At 38.2% G+C, this 27,954-nt stretch overlaps 1 protein-coding gene across 2 annotated transcripts; it reads right to left on the bottom strand.

The window, feature by feature from the left end:
* Positions 1-488: 488 nt before the first annotated feature.
* LOC133554354 (kinesin-like protein KIF3B) lies at positions 489-27,954 on the bottom strand. 2 transcript variants are annotated; one of them, XM_061902975.1, is made up of 9 exons: positions 27,775-27,954; positions 21,817-23,380; positions 19,953-20,054; positions 19,622-19,744; positions 17,207-17,325; positions 15,447-15,563; positions 15,260-15,365; positions 8,994-9,199; positions 489-8,913 (listed from the first exon to the last, which is right to left on the bottom strand). In XM_061902975.1, the coding sequence occupies exons 2-9, from the start codon at positions 23,212-23,214 to the stop codon at positions 8,808-8,810; spliced, it is 2,277 nt and encodes a 758-aa protein (XP_061758959.1). In that variant the 5' UTR covers positions 23,215-23,380; positions 27,775-27,954; the 3' UTR covers positions 489-8,807. The 2 variants fall into 2 exon arrangements, with proteins under 2 accessions (XP_061758959.1, XP_061758958.1); XM_061902974.1 differs by having other exon boundaries at positions 21,817-23,377.

The following is a 27,954-nucleotide window of genomic DNA, read 5'->3' as shown; positions in this document are numbered from 1 at the left end:
AGTAGAACACACTCTCGGCTACTATATTATGAAAGAAGCGTAAGGGTGACAATATGGATTTTATTTCATTTTTAAAGGGCAATAATTATGTTTAAAACTTATTTAGAAGGTCTTTAAGATTTTTGTAATGCCCCAACTATGAAAACATCACGTTTAATAACGGTTCTACTTTAAAAAAATGTGTTTTAATCATAGTTGCGACTGTCAAGTTGACTATGTTTTTACGTGTGGTTTCAGCACATGATTAACTTAGAGGAAATACCCAGGATGTGATGAAGTATTGCCAGGGAGTAGATGTGTTATAGTGGCCGGGTGATGCTTACAGTAGAACACACTCCGGGCTACTATATTATGTGAAAGGAGCGTAAGGGTGACAATATGGACATTATTTAATTTTTAAAGGGCTATAATTATGTTTAAGCCTTTTTTAGAAGGTCCAAAATAATTGTATTATGCCCCAAGTATGAAAACATCACATTTAATAACAGTTCTACTTTACAAAAATGTGTTTTAATCATAGTTGCGACTGTCAAATTGACCAAGTTTTTACAGAACACTTTACGCCTGTGGTTTCAGCACATGTTTAACTTAGAGGAATTACCCAGAATGTGATGAAGTATCTCCAGGGAGTAGATGTGTTATAGTGGCCGGGTGATGCTGACAGTAGAACACACTCCGGGCTACTATATTATGTGAAAGGAGCGTAAGGGTGACAATATGGACGTTATTTAATTTTTAAAGGGCTATAATTATGTTTAAGACTTTATTAGAAGGTCCTAAAGAGTTTTATTATGCCCCAACTATGAAAACATCACGTTTAATAACTGTTCTACTTTACAAAAATGTGTTTTAATCGTAGTTGCGACTGTCAAGTTGACTAAGTTTTTACATGTGGTTTCAGCACATGTTTAACTTAGAGGAAATACCCAGGATGTGATGAAGTATCTCCCGGTAGTACATGTGTTATAGTGGCCGGGTGATGCTTACAGTAGAACACACTCTCGGCTACTGTATTATGAAATAAGCGTAAGGGTGACATAATGGATGTTATTTAATTTTTAAAGGGCAATAATTATGTTTAAAACTTATTTAGAAGGTCCTTAAGATTTTTTTAATGCCCCAACTATGAAAACATCACATTTAATAACAGTTCTACTTTAAAAAAATGTGTATTAATCGTAGTTGCGACTGTCAAATTGACTATGTTTTTACATGTGTTTTCAGCACGTCTAATTCAGAGGAATTACCCAGGATGTGATGAAGTATCTCCAGGTAGTAGATGTGTTATAGTGGCCTGGTGATGCTTAATGTAGAACACACTCAAGGCTACTATATTATGTGAAAGGAGCGTAGAATGTCCTAAAGAGTTTTATTATGCCCCAACTATGAAAACATCACATTTAATAATAGTTCTACTTTACAAAAATGTGTTTTAATCATAGTTGCGACTGTCAAGTTGACTACGTTTTTACACGTGGTTTCAGCACATGTTAACTTAGAGGAAATACCCAGGATGTGATGAAGTATCTCCAGGGAGTAGATGTGTTATAGTGGCCGGGTGATGCTTACAGTAGAACACACTCTCGGCTACTATATTATGAAAGAAGCGTAAGGGTGACAATATGGATTTTATTTCATTTTTAAAGGGCAATAATTATGTTTAAAACTTATTTAGAAGGTCTTTAAGATTTTTGTAATGCCCCAACTATGAAAACATCACGTTTAATAACGGTTCTACTTTAAAAAAATGTGTTTTAATCATAGTTGCGACTGTCAAGTTGACTATGTTTTTACATGTGGTTTCAGCACATGATTAACTTAGAGGAAATACCCAGGATGTGATGAAGTATTGCCAGGGAGTAGATGTGTTATAGTGGCCGGGTGATGCTTACAGTAGAACACACTCCGGGCTACTATATTATGTGAAAGGAGCGTAAGGGTGACAATATGGACATTATTTAATTTTTAAAGGGCTATAATTATGTTTAAGCCTTTTTTAGAAGGTCCAAAATAATTGTATTATGCCCCAAGTATGAAAACATCACATTTAATAACAGTTCTACTTTACAAAAATGTGTTTTAATCATAGTTGCGACTGTCAAATTGACCAAGTTTTTACAGAACACTTTACGCCTGTGGTTTCAGCACATGTTTAACTTAGAGGAATTACCCAGAATGTGATGAAGTATCTCCAGGGAGTAGATGTGTTATAGTGGCCGGGTGATGCTGACAGTAGAACACACTCCGGGTTACTATATTATGTGAAAGGAGCGTAAGGGTGACAATATGGACGTTATTTCATTTTTAAAGGGCTATAATTATGTTTAAGACTTTATTAGAAGGTCCCAAAGAGTTTTATTATGCCCCAACTATGAAAACATCACGTTTAATAACTGTTCTACTTTACAAAAATGTGTTTTAATCGTAGTTGCGACTGTCAAGTTGACTAAGTTTTTACATGTGGTTTCAGCACATGTTTAACTTAGAGGAAATACCCAGGATGTGATGAAGTATCTCCCAGTAGTACATGTGTTATAGTGGCCAGGTGATGCTTACAGTAGAACACACTCTCGGCTACTATATTATGAAATAAGCGTAAGGGTGACATAATGGATGTTATTTCATTTTTAAAGGGCAATAATTATGTTTAAAACTTATTTAGAAGGTCCTTAAGATTTTTTTAATGCCCCAACTATGAAAACATCACATTTAATAACAGTTCTACTTTAAAAAAATGTGTATTAATCGTAGTTGCGACTGTCAAATTGACTATGTTTTTACATGTGTTTTCAGCACGTCTAATTCAGAGGAATTACCCAGGATGTGATGAAGTATCTCCAGGTAGTAGATGTGTTATAGTGGCCTGGTGATGCTTAATGTAGAACACACTCAAGGCTACTATATTATGTGAAAGGAGCGTAGAAGGTCCTAAAGAGTTTTATTATGCCCCAACTATGAAAACATCACATTTAATAATAGTTCTACTTTACAAAAATGTGTTTTAATCATAGTTGCGACTGTCAAGTTGACTACGTTTTTACACGTGGTTTCAGCACATGTTTATTACACTTAATAACAATCCTATTTAACAAACATGTGTTTTAATTTTGGCTGTGACTGTCAAGATGACCAAGTTTTTATAGAACACTTTACGCCTGTGGTTTCAGCACATGTCTAACTTTCAAGAATTAACCGAAATGGGATTAGGTTTTTCCAGGTGGTAGATACGTTGTGGAGGCCAAGTGATGCTTGGATGCTCAGCCACGCTACCAATGAGTACTGTAATCTACAGTAGAACACACTCAAGGCTACTATATTAGGTGAAAGCAGCATAAAGGTGACTGTATGGATGTTATTTCATCTTTAGAGTGCTGGGATTATGTTTAAAATTAATTTAGAAGGTCTCGAAGAGTTTTATTATGCACCATCTATGAAAATAATACGTTTAAAAACAATCCTATTCAACAAAAATGTGTTTAGCCGTGATAAAAGAGGGGACGAATGTACTTTGTAGTTGCTTCCACTTCCTGCATCTCAGTTTAATTCATAGGTGAAATGTTATGGACAAAAATGTTTGATGGCCAGGAATGTCCCTACTGTACTTCCCATATGTAATATCTAAAAGGGGACCTGTGATGACTTATAAATGTTGTAACAATGTTGTATACTCGCATCGAAAACGTTTTAAATGGCTTTTACAATCTTTTTTTAACAGTAAGCCATTTGTGACATCACAGATTGAAGGATGTACTTATATGGGCATGACAGTTCATGCTCTCCATGCCCATATTAGTCATTTTCATGCGTCCAGACGTCTACAACATTAAGACTTGCATGTTAACATTTGACAGGGGACTATTTTGTCAGCATGGACCAGGAAGTGCCTAGATCAGGGGTGTCCAAAGTGCAAAAATTGCAAAATTGATAGTATTGCAAAAAAAAATCTAAAAACAATGAGAAAAATTGGCAATGTTGACAAAAAAGCTGCCATGCAGGCAGTTTTTTTTTCCATTTGTCTTTATTTTCTTTTTTTTCCATCGCTCAAAAAAAAGGACAAAAAAATCTATATTATAATGAGTTAATATTTAAAAATTATCACTTTAAAATGTTTTATGTGGAAAAAATATTGCATATATTGTGTGGTTGCCGTATAAAAACATGAAAGTTTTGACAAAAGAGCATAAAACAAAACAATAGTTCAAACTTAAAATCGACAGATATATCGGAAGTTGATCTTGAAATTTAAGTGTTAAAAGTAAAAAAAAAAAACTAATAAAAATGCATCACTTTATGAGTGGGGAACCTTTCGGATCTCAAATATATTTAGTAGGATTTTATTTAACTTTTCACTGTGATTACTCAAAAATATTAAATAATTAAAATCAGTGGTGTCCTGCATTATTGATCTTTGAGGGCTTTGATTGCTAAATAAAGGAACTCTCCTGAAGGAATCAATAAAGTACTATCCGTCTATCAATCGATCTAAATACTGCATATTTCAGTTTTACTATTAAAAACAAAGTTGTCTTTGACAGAAAAAGCATAAAATCTTATTTGTTTTACTTTATATCATCCTCAAGTTGATATAGAGATTTACTGTAAGCACTAAATTAAAAAAAATTATAATAATTTTACTTATTTCTAACATTTTAGTGACTGAAACCCTCTATGCTCCACAGGAGCCCTAAGGATTAAAAAAAAAAAATCCATATATTTTGTTATGGTTTGAAAATGAAAAATATCAAAATGGCCCCCGCATGCTTTCATTTTTCCGTGAGCGGCCCTCTGTGGAAAAAGTTTGGACACCCCTGGCCTAGATGGAGTCGCCATTCAAGGTAAGATAAATAATTATTTTCATTTATTATTGATTCTTTGCATGGAGTGAGAAGAGCAAGTCAAAATGAAGAAATTGTGGATAAAAGAGGTAAAGTCACCTGGACAGGTTTTTGGATTTAGTCAGACCAAAGTGGTCTGTAAATGATGCAAGACAAGACCGCTAATACCACACCATGTGAGCCACGCTCACCCTTTAGAGCACAGCTGAATTGATTTCCGTGGACCCCGACTTAAACAAGTTGAAAAACTTATTTGGGTGTTACCATTTAGTGGTCAAATGTACGGAATATGTACTGTAATGTGCAATCTACTAATAAAAGTTTCAATCAATCAATCAAAGCTGTAACTTCCTGCCACTAAACCTGCAGAAAATAGTTATTCTCAGGTATGTTTACATGTTCACACTTTGCGCTATTTTTTTTACACTTTATGAAGCATTTCTTACATATTCGATGATTTTTATGAGCTTATTGTCAAATGTCCAATGTGATTTCACTATTTTGTTGACATTGTTTGAGTGTTTTCAATGCTTGTGTTGGCATTTCCTTTCTGCCCTGACAGCTGATTAGAATTACAGAAAGTTAATTTTCCAATGAAATATATTTATGTCTTGCTTATTTTTGAAAGGGTATAAAAACATACATAATTATTAAATATTGTGATACAATTTGTATCCTTATTGTCCAGCCTTAATGCTGATAAAAGCAGCTTTATACATTGCAGCTCTGTATGGTTCGGAAAATGTGCAAGTGTACCTAATTTCGTGGCCGGGTGAATCTATGTAATGTTTATAAAAGTTTGTTTTCAACCTATCCATTTTCTACCGCTTTTTCCCTGTGGGGTCGCGGGAGGCGCTGGTGCCTATCTCAGCTACAATCGGGCGGAAGGTGGCGTACACCCTGGACAAGTCGCTACCTCATCGCAGGGCCAATACAGATAGACAGACCGTGCAGGAAAAGAAAAATAATAGCGGTGATGTATGTGTCTACAAAATATATATATTTAACAATGTATATTTTCAAAATATACATTCAGATACTTTTGGAGAGAATGGGGGTGTTTTCATTTGCATCTAAAGGGAGCGCCTCCACACGAAAATGGTTTGCATACATACGCAAAAAACGTACTCCCGGACTGAATGCCGCGTTTTTTTCCTACACTTTGAGCCGTGCGGTTTAAAAAAAGGTGCGGCTAATTTATGGATTTTATTTCGCTGACGGCCATAATGTTATGTAGTTTTCAACACCGACAAGGACACTGAAAAGGTGTGTTGCTGTTTGTACTATGGTGCCATCTTTTGGACAAGTTTGCTCACTGCTGGTGGTGCGGGGTAGAAAATGTAATTCCTGTTTCATGCCTTGTTTTATCTACTACTCGTCCATAGGGTTGGGTATCGAGTATCGAGTATCGATTGGAACCGGGACTAACTTTCCGATTCTCCCGGAATCGTTCAAAAGTTTAAAAAGCAGCTGTACACCAACAAAGAAGCGCCCACCGCCGGAAGTGTTAGAATAGCCGAGCTTATGTAGCCGAGCGAGTTAGTCAAGTATGGATAGCGAGCGTCGACGGTCGAAAGTGTGGCTTTATTTACCCCAAAATAAATGAAATATCGGCGAAATGTAACACGTGCGACAGGACTGTTTCGTGCTTACGAGGGTGCACGTCGAACATGATGAAGCACCTCCGAGTTCATGGAGTACAAATAAATGCGTGTCCCGTCTTCGACAGGAGACACTATCCGCCCAGAACGCTCACGCATCCTGCCTGGTCATTTTCCTAAACAAGAACTGTCTCTGATTTTATACTGTACCTGATGCTAATCTGGACTGGGTTTTGCAAGTTGTTTCTTATTGTTTATTTGCTTTTCTAAACCAGGTTAGCCCATCAGTGGGAGCACGGTAACATGTTTAAGTACCTGCAGCATCATACACTTGTGTGTGTAAATGTGTTTTTATGCGGTTTTCAAAAATAAAGCTCTCTTGATGAAAGTGTACACCTGTGAAAATGTATTCATATTTTATATATTTATATTCAAATTCATAGATTTGATATTTATATTCTAGTTGAAAACAGCCCTGTGAGGAATTTATAGTAAAGTTCATAAAAAGTTAATAGAATTAAAATTGATGGTGAATGTCAGACTATTTCATTCTGAAAGACTGTAGGTTAGCTAGCTCATTTAAAATATCCTAAACTTTTGTTTGACCCTGCCTTTTTTTTTTTTTTTTAAAAAGAAAGAATCGGAATCGAGAATCGTCAAGAATCGGTTATCGAAACAAAGAATCGGAATCGTTCGAATTCAAACGATACCCAAGCCTACTCGTCCGTAGCGTTTCTACTCGTATGGATTCTTCGTTCATCACTCCAAGCAACATTTGTAAGTTTTACAATATAACTAAAACAATTCAAACTTTCTAAAGCGCCCCATGTGTGATGTCTGTAGGCGTGTTTTCATGCATATTTGTACGTGCTATCGCAATGTAACCAAGCTAGCGTTGTTAGCAGTTGCAGATATGCCAACACGTTTACAGGTGTCTGTGTTTGTATTAATAACTTACAATGGCATTCTTTTTGTAATGTTTCAGTTGTACAAATTCTTCTGTAAATTCACCAAAACGTCTCCATGGAATTATTGAGTCTGTTTAGCTGATTGGAGAGCTAGCTCACGCAGCTCGTGGGTCCATGATGATGACTTCTCTTTTGTTTGATCAGCCGTTTGAAACATTTACTAAATCTTTTTTACCGGTATAAATCCACAGCTTGTGGTCCCGTGTGGCTGATATATGTAGACATATTATTTTCTTCTAAAATTTGGTGGGTGCGCCTTAAATACCGGCACTGTCTATAGCAGGGGTCGGGAACCTTTTTGGCTGAGAGAGCCAAGAATCCAAATATTTTAAAATGTATTTCCGTAAGAGCCATATAATATTTTTTTCAACACTGAACACAACTAAACGCGTGCATTTTTAAGTAAGACCAAAATGTCTAGAGTATAATAGGTCTCTTATTCTTTGTAATAACATTGATATTCTGAAGCTAACTGTGGAGGGGGCCTGGCCTGCGGGCCTGCAGCGACAGGTGCGTAGAAGGCCCACCTGGGCCTTGTTATCTAATCACCTGTCGCTCTGTTATAAGCAGCAGCCAGGAGGATAGACAGGGTTGAAGCTGGAGCCAGAGTGCGAGCGAGAACGAAGGAGAAAACGAAAACTGCTGGGAACTATTGAAAAATAAAACAATATTGCAACCCTGAAATAGGCTCTCATGTCGGTGCATGGTGGTGTGAAGAACCCCCCCAGGAGAGCAAGCCTCACACTAACCAATAATAAATAAATAACTTCTTACCATTAACACAACTTCTTGAACAGGTGCGGTAGAAAACGGATGGATGGATTAAAAATACATGAGAATGTTTTATATTTTCAACATTATTTTTAACACTGTGATTACAAGTGGAATTATTCATTACTTATCGTGTCAAGCAATGTCAGCTCATATTTACCTGAGAGCCGGCTCGCGAGCCATAGGTTCCCTACCCCTGGTCTATAGTCTGGAAAGTAGGGTAAATATTAAGTATCTAGACCTCAAGAAAGTGTACTAAATGTAGATTAGAAATCATCATAGGTCCCCTTTAAGTGCGATTATCAACTCTTATAGTTGATTTGTACGCATTAAGAACATTGTAACATACAATATGTGTATACATATACTCCATATATATATATATATATTTGTGTCGTAGTCACACCTGTGATAAAGGTGCTTTAAATATACTCTAAGATGAAAAGCACCGGACAGTAGCAAATAGTGCGAATTAAAATAATTCATTGTTTTTCTACAAAGCAGCATTAATCCATTTTGTCTTTCACAGACCTCGCGATCGCGTGGGCAGAATAAGAGCCGTTCTCTTGGAGAAGGTGCGCAGGGGGAGCTTGTTGGCAGGCGGGGGAGCTTGTTGGCAGACGGCGAGTGGTTCACTTGGGCACCAGCCCGCGGGATTGTGGGTAAATAGGAGATGTTGGGCTGCGAGCGCTGAACGACGACGTCCACGTGTCCGATTGCTTGCCTGTCCTCGCTCGCCTTCATGATCAGCGGGGACAAAAACAATCAAATGCATCACGTAGCTTGAGATGAATAATAGTAGTGTTTATTTCACGTACCCAGACTTTGGTTTCCTGAGGCTGCCACTGGCACTGGCTAGCGGTGCAGAGCTGCCGTTAAACCCGGAGGCATCTACTTGGATATCGTCTTCGTTCTTCAGCGCGTCCTCCAGAGCTGCGGCCACCTTTGGGGCAATGACCGGCTGCTGGTAGTCTTTGGTGCTCCGGGACGGCATGTCCATCGTAAGAAGCAGGAGGTTCTCGGCCTGAGAAGGCGTGGCAAAGACAGCCAAGTACAAGAAGGTTGACTTTATTTTCATGACACTTTTAAAAACCATTCAAATCCAGAATTAGTAGAGAATGAACCAGAACTTCAAATATTTTAGTCTGTTACCAAAGTATGTTTAAGTGAGCCAAGCACTTATTCTTCGGTTGTTTCTAAAATATGTTTTTATACGTGAAAACAAGCCTGGGCGATATGGCCTTTTATTAATATCTCAATATTTTTAGGCCATGTCACGATACACATCTCGATATTTTGCCTTAGCCTTGAATTAACATTGATGCATATAATCACAGCAGGATGATGATTCTATGTGTCTACATTAAAACATTCTTGTTCATACTGCATTAATATATGCCTATTTTAAACTTTCATGCAGAAAGGGAAATCCCAACTAAGTCAATTTACCAAAACTGTATTTATTAAACAGTTATTAAGCAGTGGCACAGACATTCATGTCATTTCCAAAACCGAAAGTGCAAGATTGTCAGAGACATTTTACAAAAAGTTGTGAGTGCACTTTTGTGAATGATGTCACCAAGATCACATACCAAAACAACACTAAATTAAAGGCTTACTGAAACCCACTACTACCGACTACCTGAGTTTATACATCAATGATGAAATATTAACATTGCAACACATGCCAATACGGCCTTTTTAGTTTACTAAATTATATTCTAAAATTTCCTGCGGAGTTTCCCATTGAAAACGTCGCTGAATGATGACGCTTGTTTGTGGCATTATTGGTTGGAGGGGACATATTAGCCAGCACCACTTGCGGATAAAAGTCGTCTCTTTTCAACGTGCAATTACACAGTATTTTGGACATCTGTGATGCTGAATCTTTTGCAATTTGTTCAATTAATATTGGAGAAGTCAAAGTAGAAAGATGGAGGTGGGAAGCTTTAGCCTTTAGTCACACAAACACACGGTGTTTCCTTGTTTAAAATTCCCGGAGGTGAAGCTTTACTATGGATCAGAGCAGTCAAGCGAACATGGACTCCGACCACTTGTCAACCGGCAGGTTTCGGTGAGAAAATTGTGGTAAAAAGTCGCCTCTTACCGGAGATCAGCGGAATTGCGCCGTCCGTGCAGCTGCCGTGTCCACACCCGTGGACACACCCCTCCGACTATCAGGTACTATTTAACTCACTAAAACACTAGCAACACAATAGAAAGATAAGGGATTTCCCAGAATTATCCTAGTAAATATGTCTAAAAACATCTGAATCGCTCCCAATGTAATCGCCTTTTTTTTTTTTTTCCTAGTCCTTCGCTATCAATATCCTCATCCACCAATCTTTCATCCTCGCTCAAATTAATGGGGAAATTGTCGCTTTCTCGGTCCAAATAGCTCTTGATGCTGGAAGCTCACATTATAAACAATGTGAGGATCCCTCACACCGGTGACGTCATCGTCTGCTACATCCGGTAAAGGCAAGGCTTTTTTATCAGCGACCAAAAGTTGCGAACTTTATCGTCGATGTTCTTTACTAAATCCTTTCAGCAAAAATATGGCAATATCGCGAAATGATCAAGTATGACACATAGAATGGACCTACTATCCACGTTTAAATAAGAAAATTTCATTTCAGTAGGCCTTTAAAGTGTACTTTTTGTACAGAATGCCACTACAATAGTCAAAAACAAATAAAGTGCACTTTTGTGCATGATGTCGCAAAAGATATTTCAATAACTGTCAAATAAAAATGAGCTGCATAATAGGTTCCTGCTGATGTTTTTATCCTTCTGTTGACTTTTCTTTTTCATACTGTGTTGATCTGAAAATAGTTGCTTCGGCATTTTGTTGGTGCGGCACTGGCCGGAGATGTTGACATGCAGAGTTTCAAACACTCTTCATTCTCTAGCGGGTGACTTTTCAAATGATGCTATATTAGCAGTGCTGCTACTTTTTTGTAGCAACGCTTTTGCCGCATAAATGTTGAGCATATTCCCGCTTGAAGCCAAACCACCGCCGGACCATGGATCCCGTGCTGTTTTTCTTTGTAATTAAAGGGCTACTGAAACCCACTACTACCGACCACGCAGTCTGATATTTTATATATCAATGATGAAATATTAACATTGCAACACGTGCCAATGCGGCCTTTTAGTTTACTAAATTAAAATTTTAAATTTCCTGCGGAATTTCCTGTTGAAAACGTCGCGGAATGATGACGCGTATGATGAGACGTACTTGTGACGTTATTGGTTGGAAGAGACATTTCAGCCCAGCATCACTTACGGCTGGCTAAAAATCGTCTATTTTCGTCGCGCAATTACACACGCGTGACGTCTCGGACTGTAGCGGACATTTTTTTCCAGCCCAATCCCAGCTATAAGTAGTCTGCTTTAATCGCATAATTACACAGTATTCTGGACATCTGTGTTGCTGAATCCTTTGCAATTTGTTCAATTAATAATGGAGACTATAAAGAAGAATGCTGTTGGTGGAAAGCGGTGGATTGCAGCTGCCTTTAGCAACCGAAACACAGCCGGTGTTTCTTTGTTTGTTGTGAAGCTTTAACACAGAGCGGTCAAGCGAGCATGGTTCTCTATGTCAACCAGCAAGTTTTTGGATGGGAAAATTGTGATATTAAGTCGGCTCTTACCGGAGACTTGAGTGGATTACGCAGCCTCATCCTGCAGCTCAAAAAGGCAGCTGTGATCTTGGCTCCTCGGCTTCTCTCAGAGACACTGACGTTCACCGCAGTCATCCGACTTTCAGGTATGACTTTATAATCTCACTAAAATACTATTAAACAATAAGCATGTAAGGGATTTTCCAGAATTATCCCAAATGTGTCTAATTACATCTGAAACGCTCCCACTGCCGCCGTTTGCAGCGGTCGCCTTTTTTTTTTTTTTAGTGCTTCAGTCTAACTTTCCTTATCCACAAATTTTTCATCCTCGCTCAAATTAATGGGAAAATTGTCGCTTTGTCGAATTGCTCTTACTGTTGGTGGCTCACATTATAAACAATGTGAGGATGTGAGGAGCCCTCACACCGGTGACGTCACGCGCATATCGTCTGCTACTTCCGATACAGGCAAGGCTTTTTTATTAGCGACCAAAAGTTGCAAACTTTATCGTCGATGTTCTCTCCTAAATCCTTTCAGCAAAAATATGGCAATATCGCGAAATGATCAAGTATGACACATAGAATGGACCTGCTATCCCCGTTTAAATAAGAAAATCTCATTTCAGTAGGCCTTTAACTCTTCCTCCATTTGTTAGCAGATTGGCATCTTCTCTCTCTCGTATTACCACCCGCACCTCACCGTTAGCATCACAGCTAACGTTACCATGTCGCTACTTCTCTGCTCCGCGGAAGCGTTTGACGTTGCACCCGTGACGTACGTAAGAAGGTGCACTTGTTTTAAGTCTCTGTGAGAAGGAGAGACAAGAGTGGGAAACACATGCAGTGTAATGCCCGTAGCTAAAAGCAATTGTGTGAGAATGTATACTCGAATATCACGATATAGTCATTTTCAATATCGCAAAGAGACAAACCCGCGTTATATCAAGTATATCAATATATCGCCCAGCCCTACGTGAAAACAAATGAAAGTAATAAAATGTATTGTAGCGGCTAAAGAAGTCACACAAAGTCAGACACTGTTTTTTACTTGTATTGCCAATCTTGTGCTAACAACCGGGTCAATTTTAACAAGTGTTCCCTCCCGTGCACATACGTCCGTCTCCATCCAATCCCCTTTCAGGCACAGAAGTTGTGTTCATGATCACTGGAACAATGAGCATCAAAACCATGTGAACATAAACATTTACACCAGCAGGTTGTGACGGTATAAATGGATATGTATAGCCTATTATTTGTGCACTATTGACTAGTGATGCATCGAAAATTCCACCACAAAGATTGAACACTGGAATAGCGCTGCCGAAACAGGATGTGGGGACAAAGTAAACAATACACACGGGGATTGTCTGCAGCCGAGGCAGCATGTCTGGAATGTGGACGTAACTTCAAAAAATGCCAATTAAACCTGTGGACATATTAATAGGAAAGAAAGTGCATTTGGAGTAGCAGCGTGAAGCAAGTGTGACGCCAGGCTCCCATGCAACTCGCTTTTCGTTGGGGACATTGAGGGACAGAAGTACGGTCTCTAAACTCGAGCACAGTCTATAATAACACCAGAAAAAGATGCTGAATTTGCTCCCGGTCGCTTTTAATAAGGAAAAAGTCACTAAAGGTCTCTAGGCACTTAAAGAATTCGAATAATAAGCAGCAACAATTCAAAATAGAGCAAAACAATATGATATAAAAATATATATGTCAATACTAATGAATAATAATACATTTGTTTTTAAATTTATCTACTAGGGCTATCAAAGTGGATTCGATTGATGGCACCTTTTTGACCCTCGGTCCGTACCGTAATGGCATCCAGTTACTGATTAGCCACAAGCGGGAAAATAGCGAGCAGAAATGCACAAAGAAAAGGGACATTATGAAAACATCAGATCCGACAAGGCAAGACAATTTTATCTTAAATTGTCGAACCTGCAGTGCACCAGACTGGAAGTCTCTGCAGAGAGTGGTGAGGACGGCGGAAAAGATCATCAGAACTATCCAGGAGATCGCAAAAAGCCGCTGCCTGACCAGGGCTCAGAAAATCTAAAGAGACTCCTCCCACCCCCACCAAGAACTGTTTTCACTGATGGACTCTAGAAAGAGGTTTCTCAGCCTCCGAAACGGAACCTCCAGGTTCTGTAACAGCTTCTTCCCTCAGGCCACAAGACTCTTGAACGCATCATAATTATCCCCTCAATTCCGCCCAAAAACGGATTAACTCGCTGGCATATAAAGACAATATAACATACATCCATAAACCTGGATGCATATGCAAAATTGCAAAATACAACATTTTTCGGAGTATAAGTCGCTCCGGAGTATAAGTAGCACCTGCCGAAAATGCATAATAAAGAAGGAGAAAAACAGATATAAGTGGCACTGGGGTATAAGTCACATTTTTGGGGGAAAATTATTTGATAAAACCCAACACCAAAAATAGACATTTGAAAGGCAATTTAAAATAAACTAAGAACAGTGAACTACAGGCTGAATAAGTGTACGTTATATGACGCATAAATAACCAACTGAGAAGGTGCCTGGTATGTTAACGTAACATATTATGGTAAGAGTCATTCAAATAACTAACATATAGAACATGCTATACGTTTACCAAACAATCTGTCACTCCTAATCGCTAAATCTCATGAAATCTTATACGTCTAGTGTCTTACGTGAATGAGCTAAATAATATCATTGGATATTTTACGGTAATGTGTTAATTTCACACATAAGTTGCTCCTGAGTATAAGGCGCACTCCTGGCTAAATTATGAAAAAAACTGCGACTTATAGTCCGAAAAATACAGTATTTATCTGTACACTAATCTATTTATTTATATCTGCACCTAATTGCTTTTTTATCCTGCACTACCATGAGCTAATGCAACAAAATTTTGTTCTTATCTGTACTGTAAAGTTCAAATTTGAATGGCAATAAAAAGGATGTTTAAGTCTAAGTGAGACAAGACCTTTGGAGCGAACGATGCTGGCGCTTTTACCGCTTGTAGAGAGGAGCTTCATGGCCGTGTTTACATTACAGATGAGTGCATTAATAACATAAAACGTAGATTGCTACTCAAACTGAATTAGGAAGATGAAATAAAATCTCAGCAGAAGAAAAGACAATAAAGAGGAAGTCTAGAGTCACTTTTATCGGAGACTCTTGTCAAAACATGTCAAGACACTTCTCGTTCAAAACACTTCCGGCTTCATAACAATAGCGCAACCCGTCACATACTATTCATTTTGTTTTGATCCAACAAGAGAATAAGGAAGTAGTTTTGATATTAGATTTTGTGTTAATATTGTTACACTGTCAGTGGCACTCACCATAAATACACTATAACATTTTCAGTTGATACACGTGATTGGTATCGGCAGCAAAAAACCCTGGTCAGAACATCCGTAATTCAAAGTATTTGTGTGACAATACAGTCCAACTTACCTTATATCTTATGTCAGGTCTATCTTTCATGGCCGTGCGAGCATGGTTACTTAGAGGCCGTCTGAATCCGATGGCAGACTGAGGCCTGCTCATCATTTGATGGTCGCTAAGCACAGCCAAACAGAAACACAAACGTGAGAGTGTGTTGCATATATGTATTAATAAAATTAATAATAATGATACTTACTCCTCTATGTGTGTGATGGGCCTCATCTTCCAGTATTCGTCCTCCTCGTCAAAAAAAGCTCTGTTGACTATCTTGTTCTTATCCTCGCAAGGGATGAAGTTCTCAATAATAAGATGCCTAAAAAACAAAAATTAGACACAAGTCAAGTATTGGTAGTGTGAGTCAATAGTGCCTATCATTGAATAAGGTTGCAACCATTCATCGATTAAATAAATAATGCGATTAGAAAAAAGCTTCGATTTATGTTCTATTGCTTTGAGTAATCCTTTAAGAAGTGTAGCTGTTACAATTAAAGTCTGAACCGCAGAAAAAAGGTAAAAAGTTAAATAGAAGATGGTAAAAGGTTAATAGAAAATACATAGATATAAACAAACAAGATAAATAAAAAAGTAAATAACGGTAAATAGAAGTTAGAAGAAGGTAAATTTTTCTTCAATTGATATTCTGTTGCTTCAAGTAAGTATGACGAATACAAACTGATAAAGTCCGTACCACATTAAAGAAGGTAAAATAAGTTGTATAGAAGGCAAACGATGGTAAAAGTTTAATAGAAAATACACAGATGTAAACAAACAAGATATATAAAAAAGTAAATAACGGTAAACGGAAGGTAGAAGAAGGTACATTTTTCTTCAATTGATATTCTGTTGCTTCATGTAAGTAGGACGAATACAAACTGATAAAGTCCGTACCACATTAAAGGTAAAATAAGTTGTATAGAAGGCAAACGATGGTAAAAGGTAAATACAATTGAAGAAACATGGAAAGTAAAAGAAAGGTAGGTAGAAGGTAAATAGAAGCTAAATAGATGGAAAATAGACGGTAAAATGAGGTATAAAGTAAATAGAAGATAAAAGAAGGTAAATATAAGGTAATATAAGGAAAATGGAAGGTAAATAAAAGGCAAAATATAAATGGGAGGTAAAGGAAGATAAATAGAAGGTAAATAAATATAAGGTAATAGAAGGAAAATAGAAGATAAAAGAAGGTAAATAATAAAGTAATAGAAGGAAAATGGAAGGTAAAATAAGGTAAATAAAAGGCAAAAGAAGATAAATAGAAGGTAAAAAAAGATCGATAGAATGTAAATAGACGTGAAATTTAAATAAATAGAATGTAAATAGGAGGTTAAAAAGTGAATATAAGATCAAATAAAGTACACAGAATGCAAAAAAAAAAGGAAAATAGAAGATAAAAGAAGGTAAACTGGAATGTAAATAGAAGAACAATAGAATGTAAACATAAGGTAAAATAAAATAAAAAAAGCAAAATAGAAGGTCAATAAAATATAAAATAAGATAAATAGAAGGTAAAATACAGTAAAAAGAAACTAAACAGGAGGTAAATGAAGGTAAATAGAAAATATATCAAAGGTAAAACAGAAGGTGAAAGGTGAATAGAAGATAAAATACAGTAAATATAATGCAATAACAGGAAAATTGAAGGAGTAGGAAGGTAAATAGAAGGCGAAAGAAGGTAAAAGAAGGAAAATAGAAAGTAAATAGAAGGTTAAAAAAAAGTCAATAGAAGGTAAATAAATAGAAAGCAATGAAGGTTATGGCAAGCAGAAACAAATCTTTGTTGAACTATTTTCCCTAAAATGCACAGTGAGGCTATAAAGTGTGTTTTGTCCGATTACTTGATTAATGGAACAAATGGATGGATGACTAAAGTATTGGAGAGCTGCAGCACTATTAATGACTAATAACTGTGATGCAATCCTGGTCTGACATCAGCAATGTGACTTGCAGGCTCCATACTTGAGTTTAAGGTCTCTGGTGAGCTCATTCTGGGTTTGTTCCAGCTCCTGGCGCTCATTGATGTGCGCTTCCTGGATGTCGTGGATTTCCGCCTTCACTGCCTGCAGTTTGGCAAACAACTGGGGAGAAAAAGAAGAAGGGAAGAGGGAGTTTGAAGCTGATCGCTGAAGAGAGAACACCCACAAATTCTTAATTTGTTGAAGTACGTTTTTGTTTGATGACAACATTCAGTCTTCTTAGCTCGCAGTCAATCTTGAAGAATTATTTCAATTTCATGTAGTTTTATTATTTAGCACCGTATGGCTTCAAATGTGCAGGGCACCATCCAAGTCGGGGCTTGAGGTTTATAGCCATATGATCCGCTACACTCCTCCTGATTGGATGTTCTCCTTAACTACCGCCCACCACCTAATTAAAAATAATTAAGTTTCTTTCTGTTAACATTATAACGTCTTGTTTTTATTTGCGATAATGACAACAAAATTATGAAATTATTAGTCAAGAAAATGCACACTGAGCACCAAATATATGGCGTTGCCAAGTTTAACCACTACTTCTTGCAGAAGTGTCAGTTAGTGATACTCCCGTATATTTTGATTGGATTAAGGTCTGGGTTCTAGTTGGGCCATTCCCAAAACATATAATTTTTGGAGTGGATGTCTGAGGGTTATTTTTTTTTTGTTATAACAGAGACTCAAGTTGTGATTTTATGAATTTTCAACAAAAACTGTAAAACAAATACTGTCTTGATGTTTTAATTGTTTTATAGCACAAACACTTAAAAGCAGACACTAGATTGCATTAAAAGCACATATTCAGAGCTCATTGTATACATTTTGGTATAAACTCAACTCGTCGTGTTTGGAGGAAGAAGAATACTGAGCTGCATCCCAAGAACACCATACCTACTGTGAAGCATGGGGGTGGAAACATCATGCTTTGGGGCTGTTTTTCTGCTAAGGGCACAGGACGATTGATCCGGGTTAAGGAAAGAATGAATGGGCCCATGTATCGTGAGATTTTGAGCCAAAACCTCCTTCCATCAGTGAGAGCTTTGAATGGTTGACCAAATACTTATTTTCCACCATCATTTACAAATAAGTTCTTTGAAATTCCTACAATGTGAATTCCTGGATTATTTTTTTTACATTCTGTCTCTCACAGTTGAAGTGTACCTATGATGAAAATTACGGACTTCTGTCATCATTTTAAGTGGGAGAACTTGCACAATCGGTGGCTGACTAAATACTTTTTTGCCCCACTGTAGATACATAACATGTAGTTACGTAGACGCGCACACAGATGCTTGGCTTGATGCCATATATTAGCGGAGTTAGGACCGCCCATCTAACGTCAACTAATGCAAGTGAAATGACTGAATTTGGTAAGAAATTGCGACAATTTGTGTTGTATCTTCAGCAGATGTGTGTTTTAACTGATACATGGCTTATTCTGGGTCATTTATCCATAGTTCTGTTTTTAGAACTAACCCTAATAATTTGATTTTTCTTAGGGCAACCATAAATCATGAAGCATTTAATATAATGTTAATAAAGCTTTTTTTTAATTATATTATAATCTAATTCATGATCATGGAAGACTATATATAATATGGAAAATTGCTAATTGTTCTTTGAGTGCAACAATCAATCAATCAATCAATCAATGTTTACTTATATAGCCCTAAATAACAAGTGTCTTAGAGGGCTGCACAAGCCACAACGACATCCTCGGCTCAGATACCACATCAGGGCAAGAAAAAACTCAATCCAATGGGATAACAATGAGAAACCTTGGAGGGGACTGCAGATGTGGGGAGCCCCCGGGCGACCGGTGCAATGAACGTCGAGTGGATCTAGCATAATATTGTGAGAGTCTAGAAAAGCCCAATGTGTTTAATGCCTTTTTTTTCTATTTTAACCTTCTAAAATTGTTTTTTTGAGTGCAATAGGAAACATGTTTATTGCATTGTAGGATTTTCTGTTAAAGCCAAAATGTTTACTTTTTCATTGACCCCTTTATTTGGAAAAGTATTCAAAAGTATCGATACACATTTTGGTACCCTAATAGCGAGTGAGGAGGATTGAAACACACGGTTTAGTAGAAGCTTTGCGATTAAATAACCCTGACCTTTTTAATTATTTATTGTACACACATTGTGACAATGTGTTGTTGCATGTTGTTCTGGCTTTGTCTACACAAAAAACAAACATAAGTTTCCAATAAACAGTTGACAGACACAGATTTTAAAACGATGCTGATTGATTGATTTTTGGGCATTGGTTGGTTGAATTTAAGTGAGTTGGAGTGATTACGACCTTGTGGATCATAAACAGCTTTTTAGCAGAAAAGAATTTCTTTGTAAAAAAAAAGGCTGAAAGTATAAATGGAAATAGTTGCAAAGTCGTAGACTACCTTTTTCAGTTTCTTGGTTTTAATGTCGACTTCCTGTTGCAGAGAACTGTAGGTCTCCTTCAGCTCCAGGGTCTCTTCGTCTCGACATTCCATTTGCTGTTGCATTTCTCGAACTCTCCTTTTCTGGAAACACAGAAACACCAAACTGTAGCCATCTCAGGTCTAAAAGGACAGACGACTCATTCATTCATTATCTAATCACCAAGAGTGAACAGTAGATCTGCTATAAAAATTTGCAATATTTGGGTATTTTTGAATAGTGGAGATGGACACTGTGAAGAGTAGTGTTTTTGCACAGATATTGGGTGATGCGCTGATAGTTGTTTAATACCTGTTCAGCAATTTCATGTCTTTTCAGCTCCAGCATCTTCTGCTGCTCGTTGGTATGATCCACAATGTTCTTCCCCCCAACTAGAAGTTTGCTCTCCATCGCCTGGAAGTGGAAGGAAAGGCGGGAAAGGACACAAGTTTGAGACATACATTATTTTAAGCCGCACAACATAATACATTAAGTGTAGGGATGGCAGTCGAAAACCGTTCTTTGGAATCGCTTGCCGATTTTTCCGACAAGTCCCTTAACGATCCCTGCATCACTACAGTGAGAAATATGGGGCCCGTCGGCAAAAACGCTCTAAAGATTAGCTATATTTTACAAAAAAAACATTGCAATTGTGCTACTTGTAATAATTACAAGGTTGCTATTTCATAAAAAGGAGGAACTACGTGCATTATGCTGAAATATTTGAGCACAGAGCATTTTATAACTGTGCAAGAATGCTGCGTTTTTAAACGGCTACGATCTCATCCCAGCAGCTGTAAATACAACAGGTACTAACCAACACCCCCTATAATGTTAGCGGAATTTGCATATTTGTCAAAGCTGCTATTACCTGTAAAATGGAAACGAATGTCTTTTCGTTTAGATGAGCATGACGAGAGTCAGATTCCGACTATGTTCACCGAGCAGTGACTACGTGTGTGGTCAAGGGCTTGCACCTCTTTTGCCACAGCAGATGCTCCTGATTTTCACTAGGTGAATGTTCAATTGTAGTCAGAGAAAAGCTGTGTTTTCCTCCACCCACATTTTCACTCATTCCCATGATACATTTCCTAAGGAGATGACAAAGATTCTCAGCCTTAAGTACAAACTCCCAAACAGAAACAGTTTAAGTTAATGTTACATTCCTGAGTAATTTCTACGTTTTTTTTTTAGTAATTAAGAGATGAAAAGCTGAAATTATGTGATAAAAACATCATGAGATAAAAACAATTGTCTATTTTAGCTCAATTTCGTTTTAATCATATAATGTCCACATTTTATCAGACAGAGTGCTTATTATGCCTGCATTTATTACTTACACTTTATTTAAAGTAATAATTATGAGGTAAAATAATTATGACTTTCTTATCTTATTATTTAGATTTTTTTCATCTCATGGATGGATTATCTCATAATCAGGACTTCTTCATAATAATGATTTTATCTCATTATTTAGATTTCTTTTAATCTCATAATTATGACTTTTGAGATAGGCGCCAGCGCCCCCCGCGACCCCAACAAAAGGGAATAAGCGGTAGAAAATGGATGGAATTATGACTTTTATCTTATAATTTAAATTTTTTATCTCATAATTCTTACTGACAGGCTTCCATATTCTTATATTTTTATTTATTTATATTTTTATAATTCCATCCATCCATCCATTTCCTACGGCTTATTATGAGATAAAATAATGATGACTTTTTATCAAATAATTTTGACTTTTAATTTAATGACCCTAAATTGCTATCTCATATTTTGGGCTCTCTCATACATATGTTTCATTTTCTCAAATTCTACAAAAGAATATTTATTTATTGCAGTTATTTTCCAAAACAAGTATTTTTATCTTTGTTATGTGCCTCTTAAGACATCCCTGTTGGCTTTGTAAGGTCAGGCTAACTAGTGTAAACTAAAAGTCCATGCTAATCCAACTTTTTGTTCTTTTTTTTTTTTTTACAAATAAGAATCAATAAGGATAACCGAATCGTTAGGCGGAACAGAAACCGGAAAAATCTTACCAATTCCCATTCCTAATTGAGTGACACCAATCATTTCGATGATTGGCTAGAATAGTCATAGATAGAGCTTATTGAAGACATTTAGTTTGATGACAGTTCTGCTATAATGGATGTTAATGAATGAGACAACTTACTTTAACTTTGGCTGCCAACATTTCTCCAGCTTCCTGCTCCTTCTTCAGGTCATCCATTTTCCTTTCCTTCTCTCGAAGGAGTTGAGCCTTCTCCTCAGCCACCAGGCTGTGGTCCTCCATGATCGCTCTCCTCTCGCTCTCCAGCGTCTCCTGCTGCTCCCTCCAATAATCGACTTTGTTGTCCCCGTCTCCGTCGTCCTCGCTCTCGACGTCCAGACCATCGCCGTTGCTACAGTCCCCCGCCCTCCTCCTTTGCCTCTTTTTGTTCTTCTTTCCCGTACGCTTCTCCAGCTGTTCCTTCAGCTTTGCAATCTCCTCCTGAAACTTCCGCAGTAGCGCATCTTTGGGGTCTTCGTTGACGCGAGGCTTGTTTTTGATGTTCTTCGCTCTGTTGGAGTAGCGCAGCGTGGTTAAAGTCTCTTCGACGTTGTAGGACGCCGGGCCGATGTTGGCCACCATGACAGTGCGGGCGTTGCCCCCGAGAGAGTCCTGTAGGAGGCGTGTCAGTTTGGAATCTCTGTAAGGGATGTGACTGCTCCTGCCGTCCACCAGAGCGGATATGACGTTCCCCAAAGCCGAAAGTGACAGATTGATCTTGGTAGCTTCCTTCAGCCTCTCCCCCTGAGCTCCTGTCTTGGTCTGCCGTTCGCTACCGGCTAGATCCACCAGGTTGAGTTTGCCGACTCGAATGTGGTTCTCGCCGTCCACCCCCAGTTGGCTGCATTCCACGGTGATCACAAAGATGGCGTGAGAGCGAGAGCTGTGTTCGTTCATGTTCGTGGCGCCCACTGAACGATTCTGATTGCCAACGTTCATAACATTCTCAATCTCCCGCACGCTCTTGGTGACAAACGACGACAGGTCCTTAACGTAGACACCCGTGTCCGGCCTCTCTCTCAGCTCGAGGCGACGCAACTGGTCCTTGGAGAGTAAGTCTCGAATCTCCTCTTGATAAATTTCGAGATATGAAGCTCGCACCAGGTACTGCTGATTCTGAGACCTCGAGATGTGAGTGAAGATGTGGTCAAAAGAGTTGGGGATGACTCCTCTCCTCTCGAGGTCATTCTTCACACCTTCCATGGTGTAGGTTTTCCCCGTGCCGGTTTGTCCATATGCAAAGATGGTCCCATTAAATCCTTGAAGAACTGAATCCACAAGGGGTCTAAAGCTCTCATCGTATAGATCTATTTGCTTCGAGCTCCAGTCATAGACTGAATCAAATGTGAAAACTTTGGAGGGTTCACCAGCAGAAGTTTCCCTGGGGTTCTTCACTATAATTTGTCCAAATTTGACATCCACAGACACCACACTCTCAAATGCCGCGGCCCGTTCCTTCTCATTCATAGGACGACAACGGACCACCACTTTCACTGACTCGGAGCTCTTGCTTTTAGACATTTTGGGGACCGGACACTTAAACACACACACACACACACGCACGCAAACACACACACACGCACGCAAACACACACACACTCACACACACATACACACAGACGGACCCAAGGTGTCCTACGTTGTTTCAAATAGGTCTTCAAGATAGACCCACCCACATCAGAACCTGCTGGGGCAAACACATAACAATTCATGAAAAACTACTCCCAGGGGGTGAACAAGGGGATGGGTCAAATGCAGAAGACAAATTTAGCCACACCTAGTCTGTGTGTGACAATTATTGGTACTTTAACTTAATAATCAACATGGTGACGTGGCAGACGACCAATAATTTTAGGACAATGCAACGGTTTATTTAGATGGTTTGTCCATTTTGCTAAGGACAAAAATGTTAGGGATTTGTCCTGGCATGCTTCTATTGCGGGGGTCAGCAACCCACTTCCCTAGTGGCTTCCTTGAACATTTTTAAAAAAGGATTGAAAATGGAAAAAGATGGGGGAAAATAAATGTTTTGGTTTTAGTATGTTTTTTGTTTGAGGACAAACATGACACAAACTTTCCCAATTGTTAGAAAGCCCACTGTTTGATATGGTTTTGTATATGCTTCACTGATGATAGTATTTGGTGAACAATGTTTTGTCTGACTAATTTCGGCGGTTCTTGAACTCACCATAATGTGGACTGGGCGGGAGCAGTTTGTTTACATGTAAAATATTCCACTCCTTCTTTGTCTCATTTTGTCCACCAAAAATGTCATGCTGTGTGTGAATGCACAAAGGTGCGCTTTGTTGATGTTATTCACTCGTTGGAGTGCTAAACAGGCATATTTGGTCAGCGCATGACTGCAAGCTAGTAAATCTCCAACATGCTCTTTAGGCTAGCTGTTTGTCCATATTGCATCATTATACCTCGTTTGTAAATATATTTGAGCTAATTTAATTTTCTTTACTTTAATCCCCTTTGTATATAATTTATATTTACATGTCTCATGACATGTTATCTGTATGTAATATTGGCTGCATTTCAGATTGGTTATTTGTGTGCCATGTTGTTCCAGACCACAGCAAATGTTACCAAGCGTGCCAAAGATTGTAATAAATACATTAGAAAAAAACAGTCTGCCGTTTTCTTTAACTTGGACATACACATCGATACCATTGACCATTAAAAGCCAGTAAGTTCCAGGAGTTCTCACCTTCTGAGTAGCCTCTGATTTACTAATGGTTTCCAATGTTATAAAAAAATATACGGAATAAATATTACATTTCAACATTTCTGTCAACAAAGATTTGCTTCAGCCTGCGACACATAGACATTTTGATAGTAGGCTAATATAGGTAATATAGACACTTACCACATGTGTTGCCTTTATTATAACACTTATATAAGACTTATGATTTTCAGCTGCTAATAGCAGCATTTTACTGTAGCACTGAAATAGGTATGTGTCTATTTTCCGCTGGCTGGATCTCCGCAGTGGTCTCACCATCGTGAGTAACGACGAGACCACAGTTTTCAGAGTTCAACTGTGTTGGCGTTGTTTTTATCACCACTATACACCAATACTGATGACGTAGAACACATATTCTAGTTCAGTATTTTTCAACCACTGTGCCACTGAGATACAGATACAATTAGGGGTTGTTGTTGAGGGTCGGTGCTGTCTAGAGCTCGGCAGAGTAACCGTGTAATACTCTTCCATATCAGTAGGTGGCAGCCGGTAGCTAATTGCTTTGTAGATGTCGGAAATAGCGGAAGGCAGGGTGCAGGTAAAAAGGTGTCTAATGCTTAAACCAAAAATAAACAAAAGGTGAGTGCCTCTAAGAAAAGGCATTGGAAGGGAAGGCTATGCAGAACGAAACTAATACTGAACTCGCTACAAAGGAAACAAAAACAGAATGCTGGACGACAGCAAAGACTTACTGTCGAGCAAAGACGCGACCACAATGTACATCCGAACATATCCCCACAAAGAAGGACAAGAACTACTGAAGCATTCTTGATTGCTAAAACAAAGTAGATGTGGGAAATATCCCTTAAGGGAAGACATGAAACTGCTACAGGAAAATACCAAAAAAAGAGGATAAAGCTACCAAAATAGGAGCGCAAGACAAGAACTAAAACACTACAGAGGAAAACAGCAAAAAACTCATAATAAGTCACAGCGTGATGAGTCAGGTTGTGACAGTAAACCTACTTTTAAAATGAGAGTTATATTCATGCATGGTTGGTTATGGTTTAAACTAAAGTCATATCCAACAATTGCGAAAACGACTTTATACTGTAAATTGAGTTTTGTTTTTTTAATGATTTCTGCTGGTGGTGTGCCTCTGCATTTTTTCAACGCAAAAAATGTGCCTCGGCTCAAAAAAGGTTGAAAAACACTCTTCTAGTTTATCCAAAATGTCCAATAGGCTTGAAACTTTGCATGTGAAAGTAATATGCAACTATAATTATTTAGTACTTAGGTTGACAAATGTGCTGTTTTAGACTGAAAAATTGTTCAATTTTTCATTCATGCTATTGTATGCTTCGTTATTGCGTATCTGCCTAGCATGTTTACATTTTGTACAAACCCCGTTTCCATATGAGTTGGGAAATTGTTAGATGTAAATATAAACAGATTACAATGGTTTGCAAATCATTTTCAACCCATATTCAGTTCAATATGCTACAAAGACATTATTTTGCAAACAATCATTAACTTTAAAATTTGATGCCAGCAACACATGACAAAGAAATTGGGAAAGGTGGCAATAAATACTGATAAAGTTGAGGAATGCTCATCAAACACTTATTTGGAACATCCCACAGGTGTGCAGGCTAATTGAGAACAGGTGGGTGCCATGATTGGGTATAAAAACGGCTTCCCAAAGTATGCTCAGTCTTTCAGAAGAAAGTATGGGGCAAAGTACACCCCTTTGTTCACAACTGTGTGAGCAAATAGTCAAACAGTTTAAGAACAACATTTCTCAAAGTACAATTGCAAGAAATTTAGGGATTTCATCATCTACGGTCCATATTATCATCAAAAGTTTCAGAGAATTTGGAGAAATCACTCCATGTAAGCGGCATGGCCGGAAACCAACATTGAATGACCGTGACCTTCGATCCCTCGGACGGCACTGTATCAAAAACCGACATCAATCTCTAAAGAATATTACCGCATGGGCTCACGAACACTTCAGAAAACCACTGTCACTGAATACAGTTTGTTGCTACATCTGTAAGTGCAAGTTAAAGCTCTACTATGCAAAGCGAAAGCCATTTATCAACAACATCCAGAAACGCCGCCAGCTTCTCTGGGCCCGAGATCATCTAAGATGGACTGATGCAAAGTGGAAAAGTGGTCTGACGAGTCCACATTTCAAATTGTTTTTGGAAATATTCGACATAGTGTCATCCGGACCAAAGGGGAGGCGAACCATCCAGACTGTTATCGACAAAAAGTTCGAAAGCCAGCATCTGTGATGGTATGGAGGTGCATTAGTGCCCAAGGCATGGGTAACTTACACATCTGTGAAGGCACCATTAATGCTGGAAAGTACATACAGGTTTTGGAACAACATATGCTGCCATCTAAGCGCTGTCTTTTTCATGGACGCCCCTGCTTATTTTAGCAAGACAATGCCAAGCCACATTCAGCACGTTACAACAGCGTGGCTTCATAAAAAAAGAGTGCGGGTACTTTCCTGGCCCGCCTGCAGTCCAGACCTGTCTCCCATCAAAAATGTGTGGCTCATTATGAAGCGTAAAATACGACAGCGGAGACCCCGGACTGTTAAACGACTGAAGCTCTACATAAAACAAGAATGGGAAAATATTCCACTTTCAAAGCTTCAACAATTAGTTTCCTCAGTTCCCAAACGTTTATTGAGTGTTGTTAAAAGAAAAGGTGATCTAACACAGTGGTGAACATGCTCTTTCCCAAATCTTTGGGCACATGTTGCAGCCATGAAATTCTAAGTTAATTATTATTTGCAAAAAAAAATTAAGTTTATGAGTTTGAACATCAAATATCTTGTCTTTGTAGTGCATTCAATTGAATATGGGTTGAAAAGGATTTGCAAATCATTGTATTCCGTTTATATTTACATCTAACACATTTTTCTAACTCATATGGAAACGGGGTTTGTAAATGACTTTAATAAAATACAATAAATGGTGTGCTTATTGGAGGACATTTAGATGTTAACTGGCAGCCCAGCTTTGCACAACTTAACACCTTGCAGGACTGCTTGTATCGCACATGATATCGCACACATATTACATGCAAGCTCAGATCATCCGATACTTGTTTTTTTGCCGATCACAAATGCTGATATCTAAAATCAATATTGGACCAGGAAACCCCTCATTTTATTGGAAGTTGGTAGTCTTTCCTAGAAAACAAGTGAGGTACACTAAACAAAATATTACACAACTGTAACAATTAGATTACAACAACAGCAAACACACTGGTAACCAAGGCTACCAGTCTTAGCTTTTCGAATAAAACCACGGTGGCACTAAATAAACCAATAAGTAACGGGATATATTATATTCTATATGCCGCAGACTTACCTATTCACAAGTCATCAGGCCAAATGGTTGAAAGTGCAGCGTCGAACATGAGCTAATCCGACACTGGCTAGCTGCTAAGTGGCTAAGTGCTAGCAGCTAGTAGCTAAGCTAGCCTCTCTGGATCATCACCACAACGGTTTGGCTGCGGACTGGGTTGCCAGACGAAACAATTACCATTCC

This window comes from Nerophis ophidion, linkage group LG06, assembly GCF_033978795.1.
Source record: "Nerophis ophidion isolate RoL-2023_Sa linkage group LG06, RoL_Noph_v1.0, whole genome shotgun sequence".
Classification (NCBI taxonomy): Eukaryota; Metazoa; Chordata; class Actinopteri; order Syngnathiformes; family Syngnathidae; genus Nerophis; species Nerophis ophidion.
Note: the sequence above shows the minus strand (reverse complement) of the source record. Positions and strands in the feature narration are given on the sequence as shown.

What these genes read in the sequence shown, in the direction of transcription:
- LOC133554354 (XM_061902975.1), bottom strand. Translation starts at nt 23,214, where the DNA reads ATGTCTAAAAGCAAGAGCTCCGAGTCAGTGAAAGTGGTGGTCCGTTGT. An exon ending in AAACCAAGAAACTGAAAAAG is followed by an intron (nt 17,326 to 19,621) that starts GTAGTCTACGAC and finishes TTTTCTCCCCAG; the next exon opens with TTGTTTGCCAAACTGCAGGC. An exon ending in CTCAGGAAACCAAAGTCTGG is followed by an intron (nt 8,914 to 8,993) that starts GTACGTGAAATA and finishes CTGATCATGAAG; the next exon opens with GCGAGCGAGGACAGGCAAGC.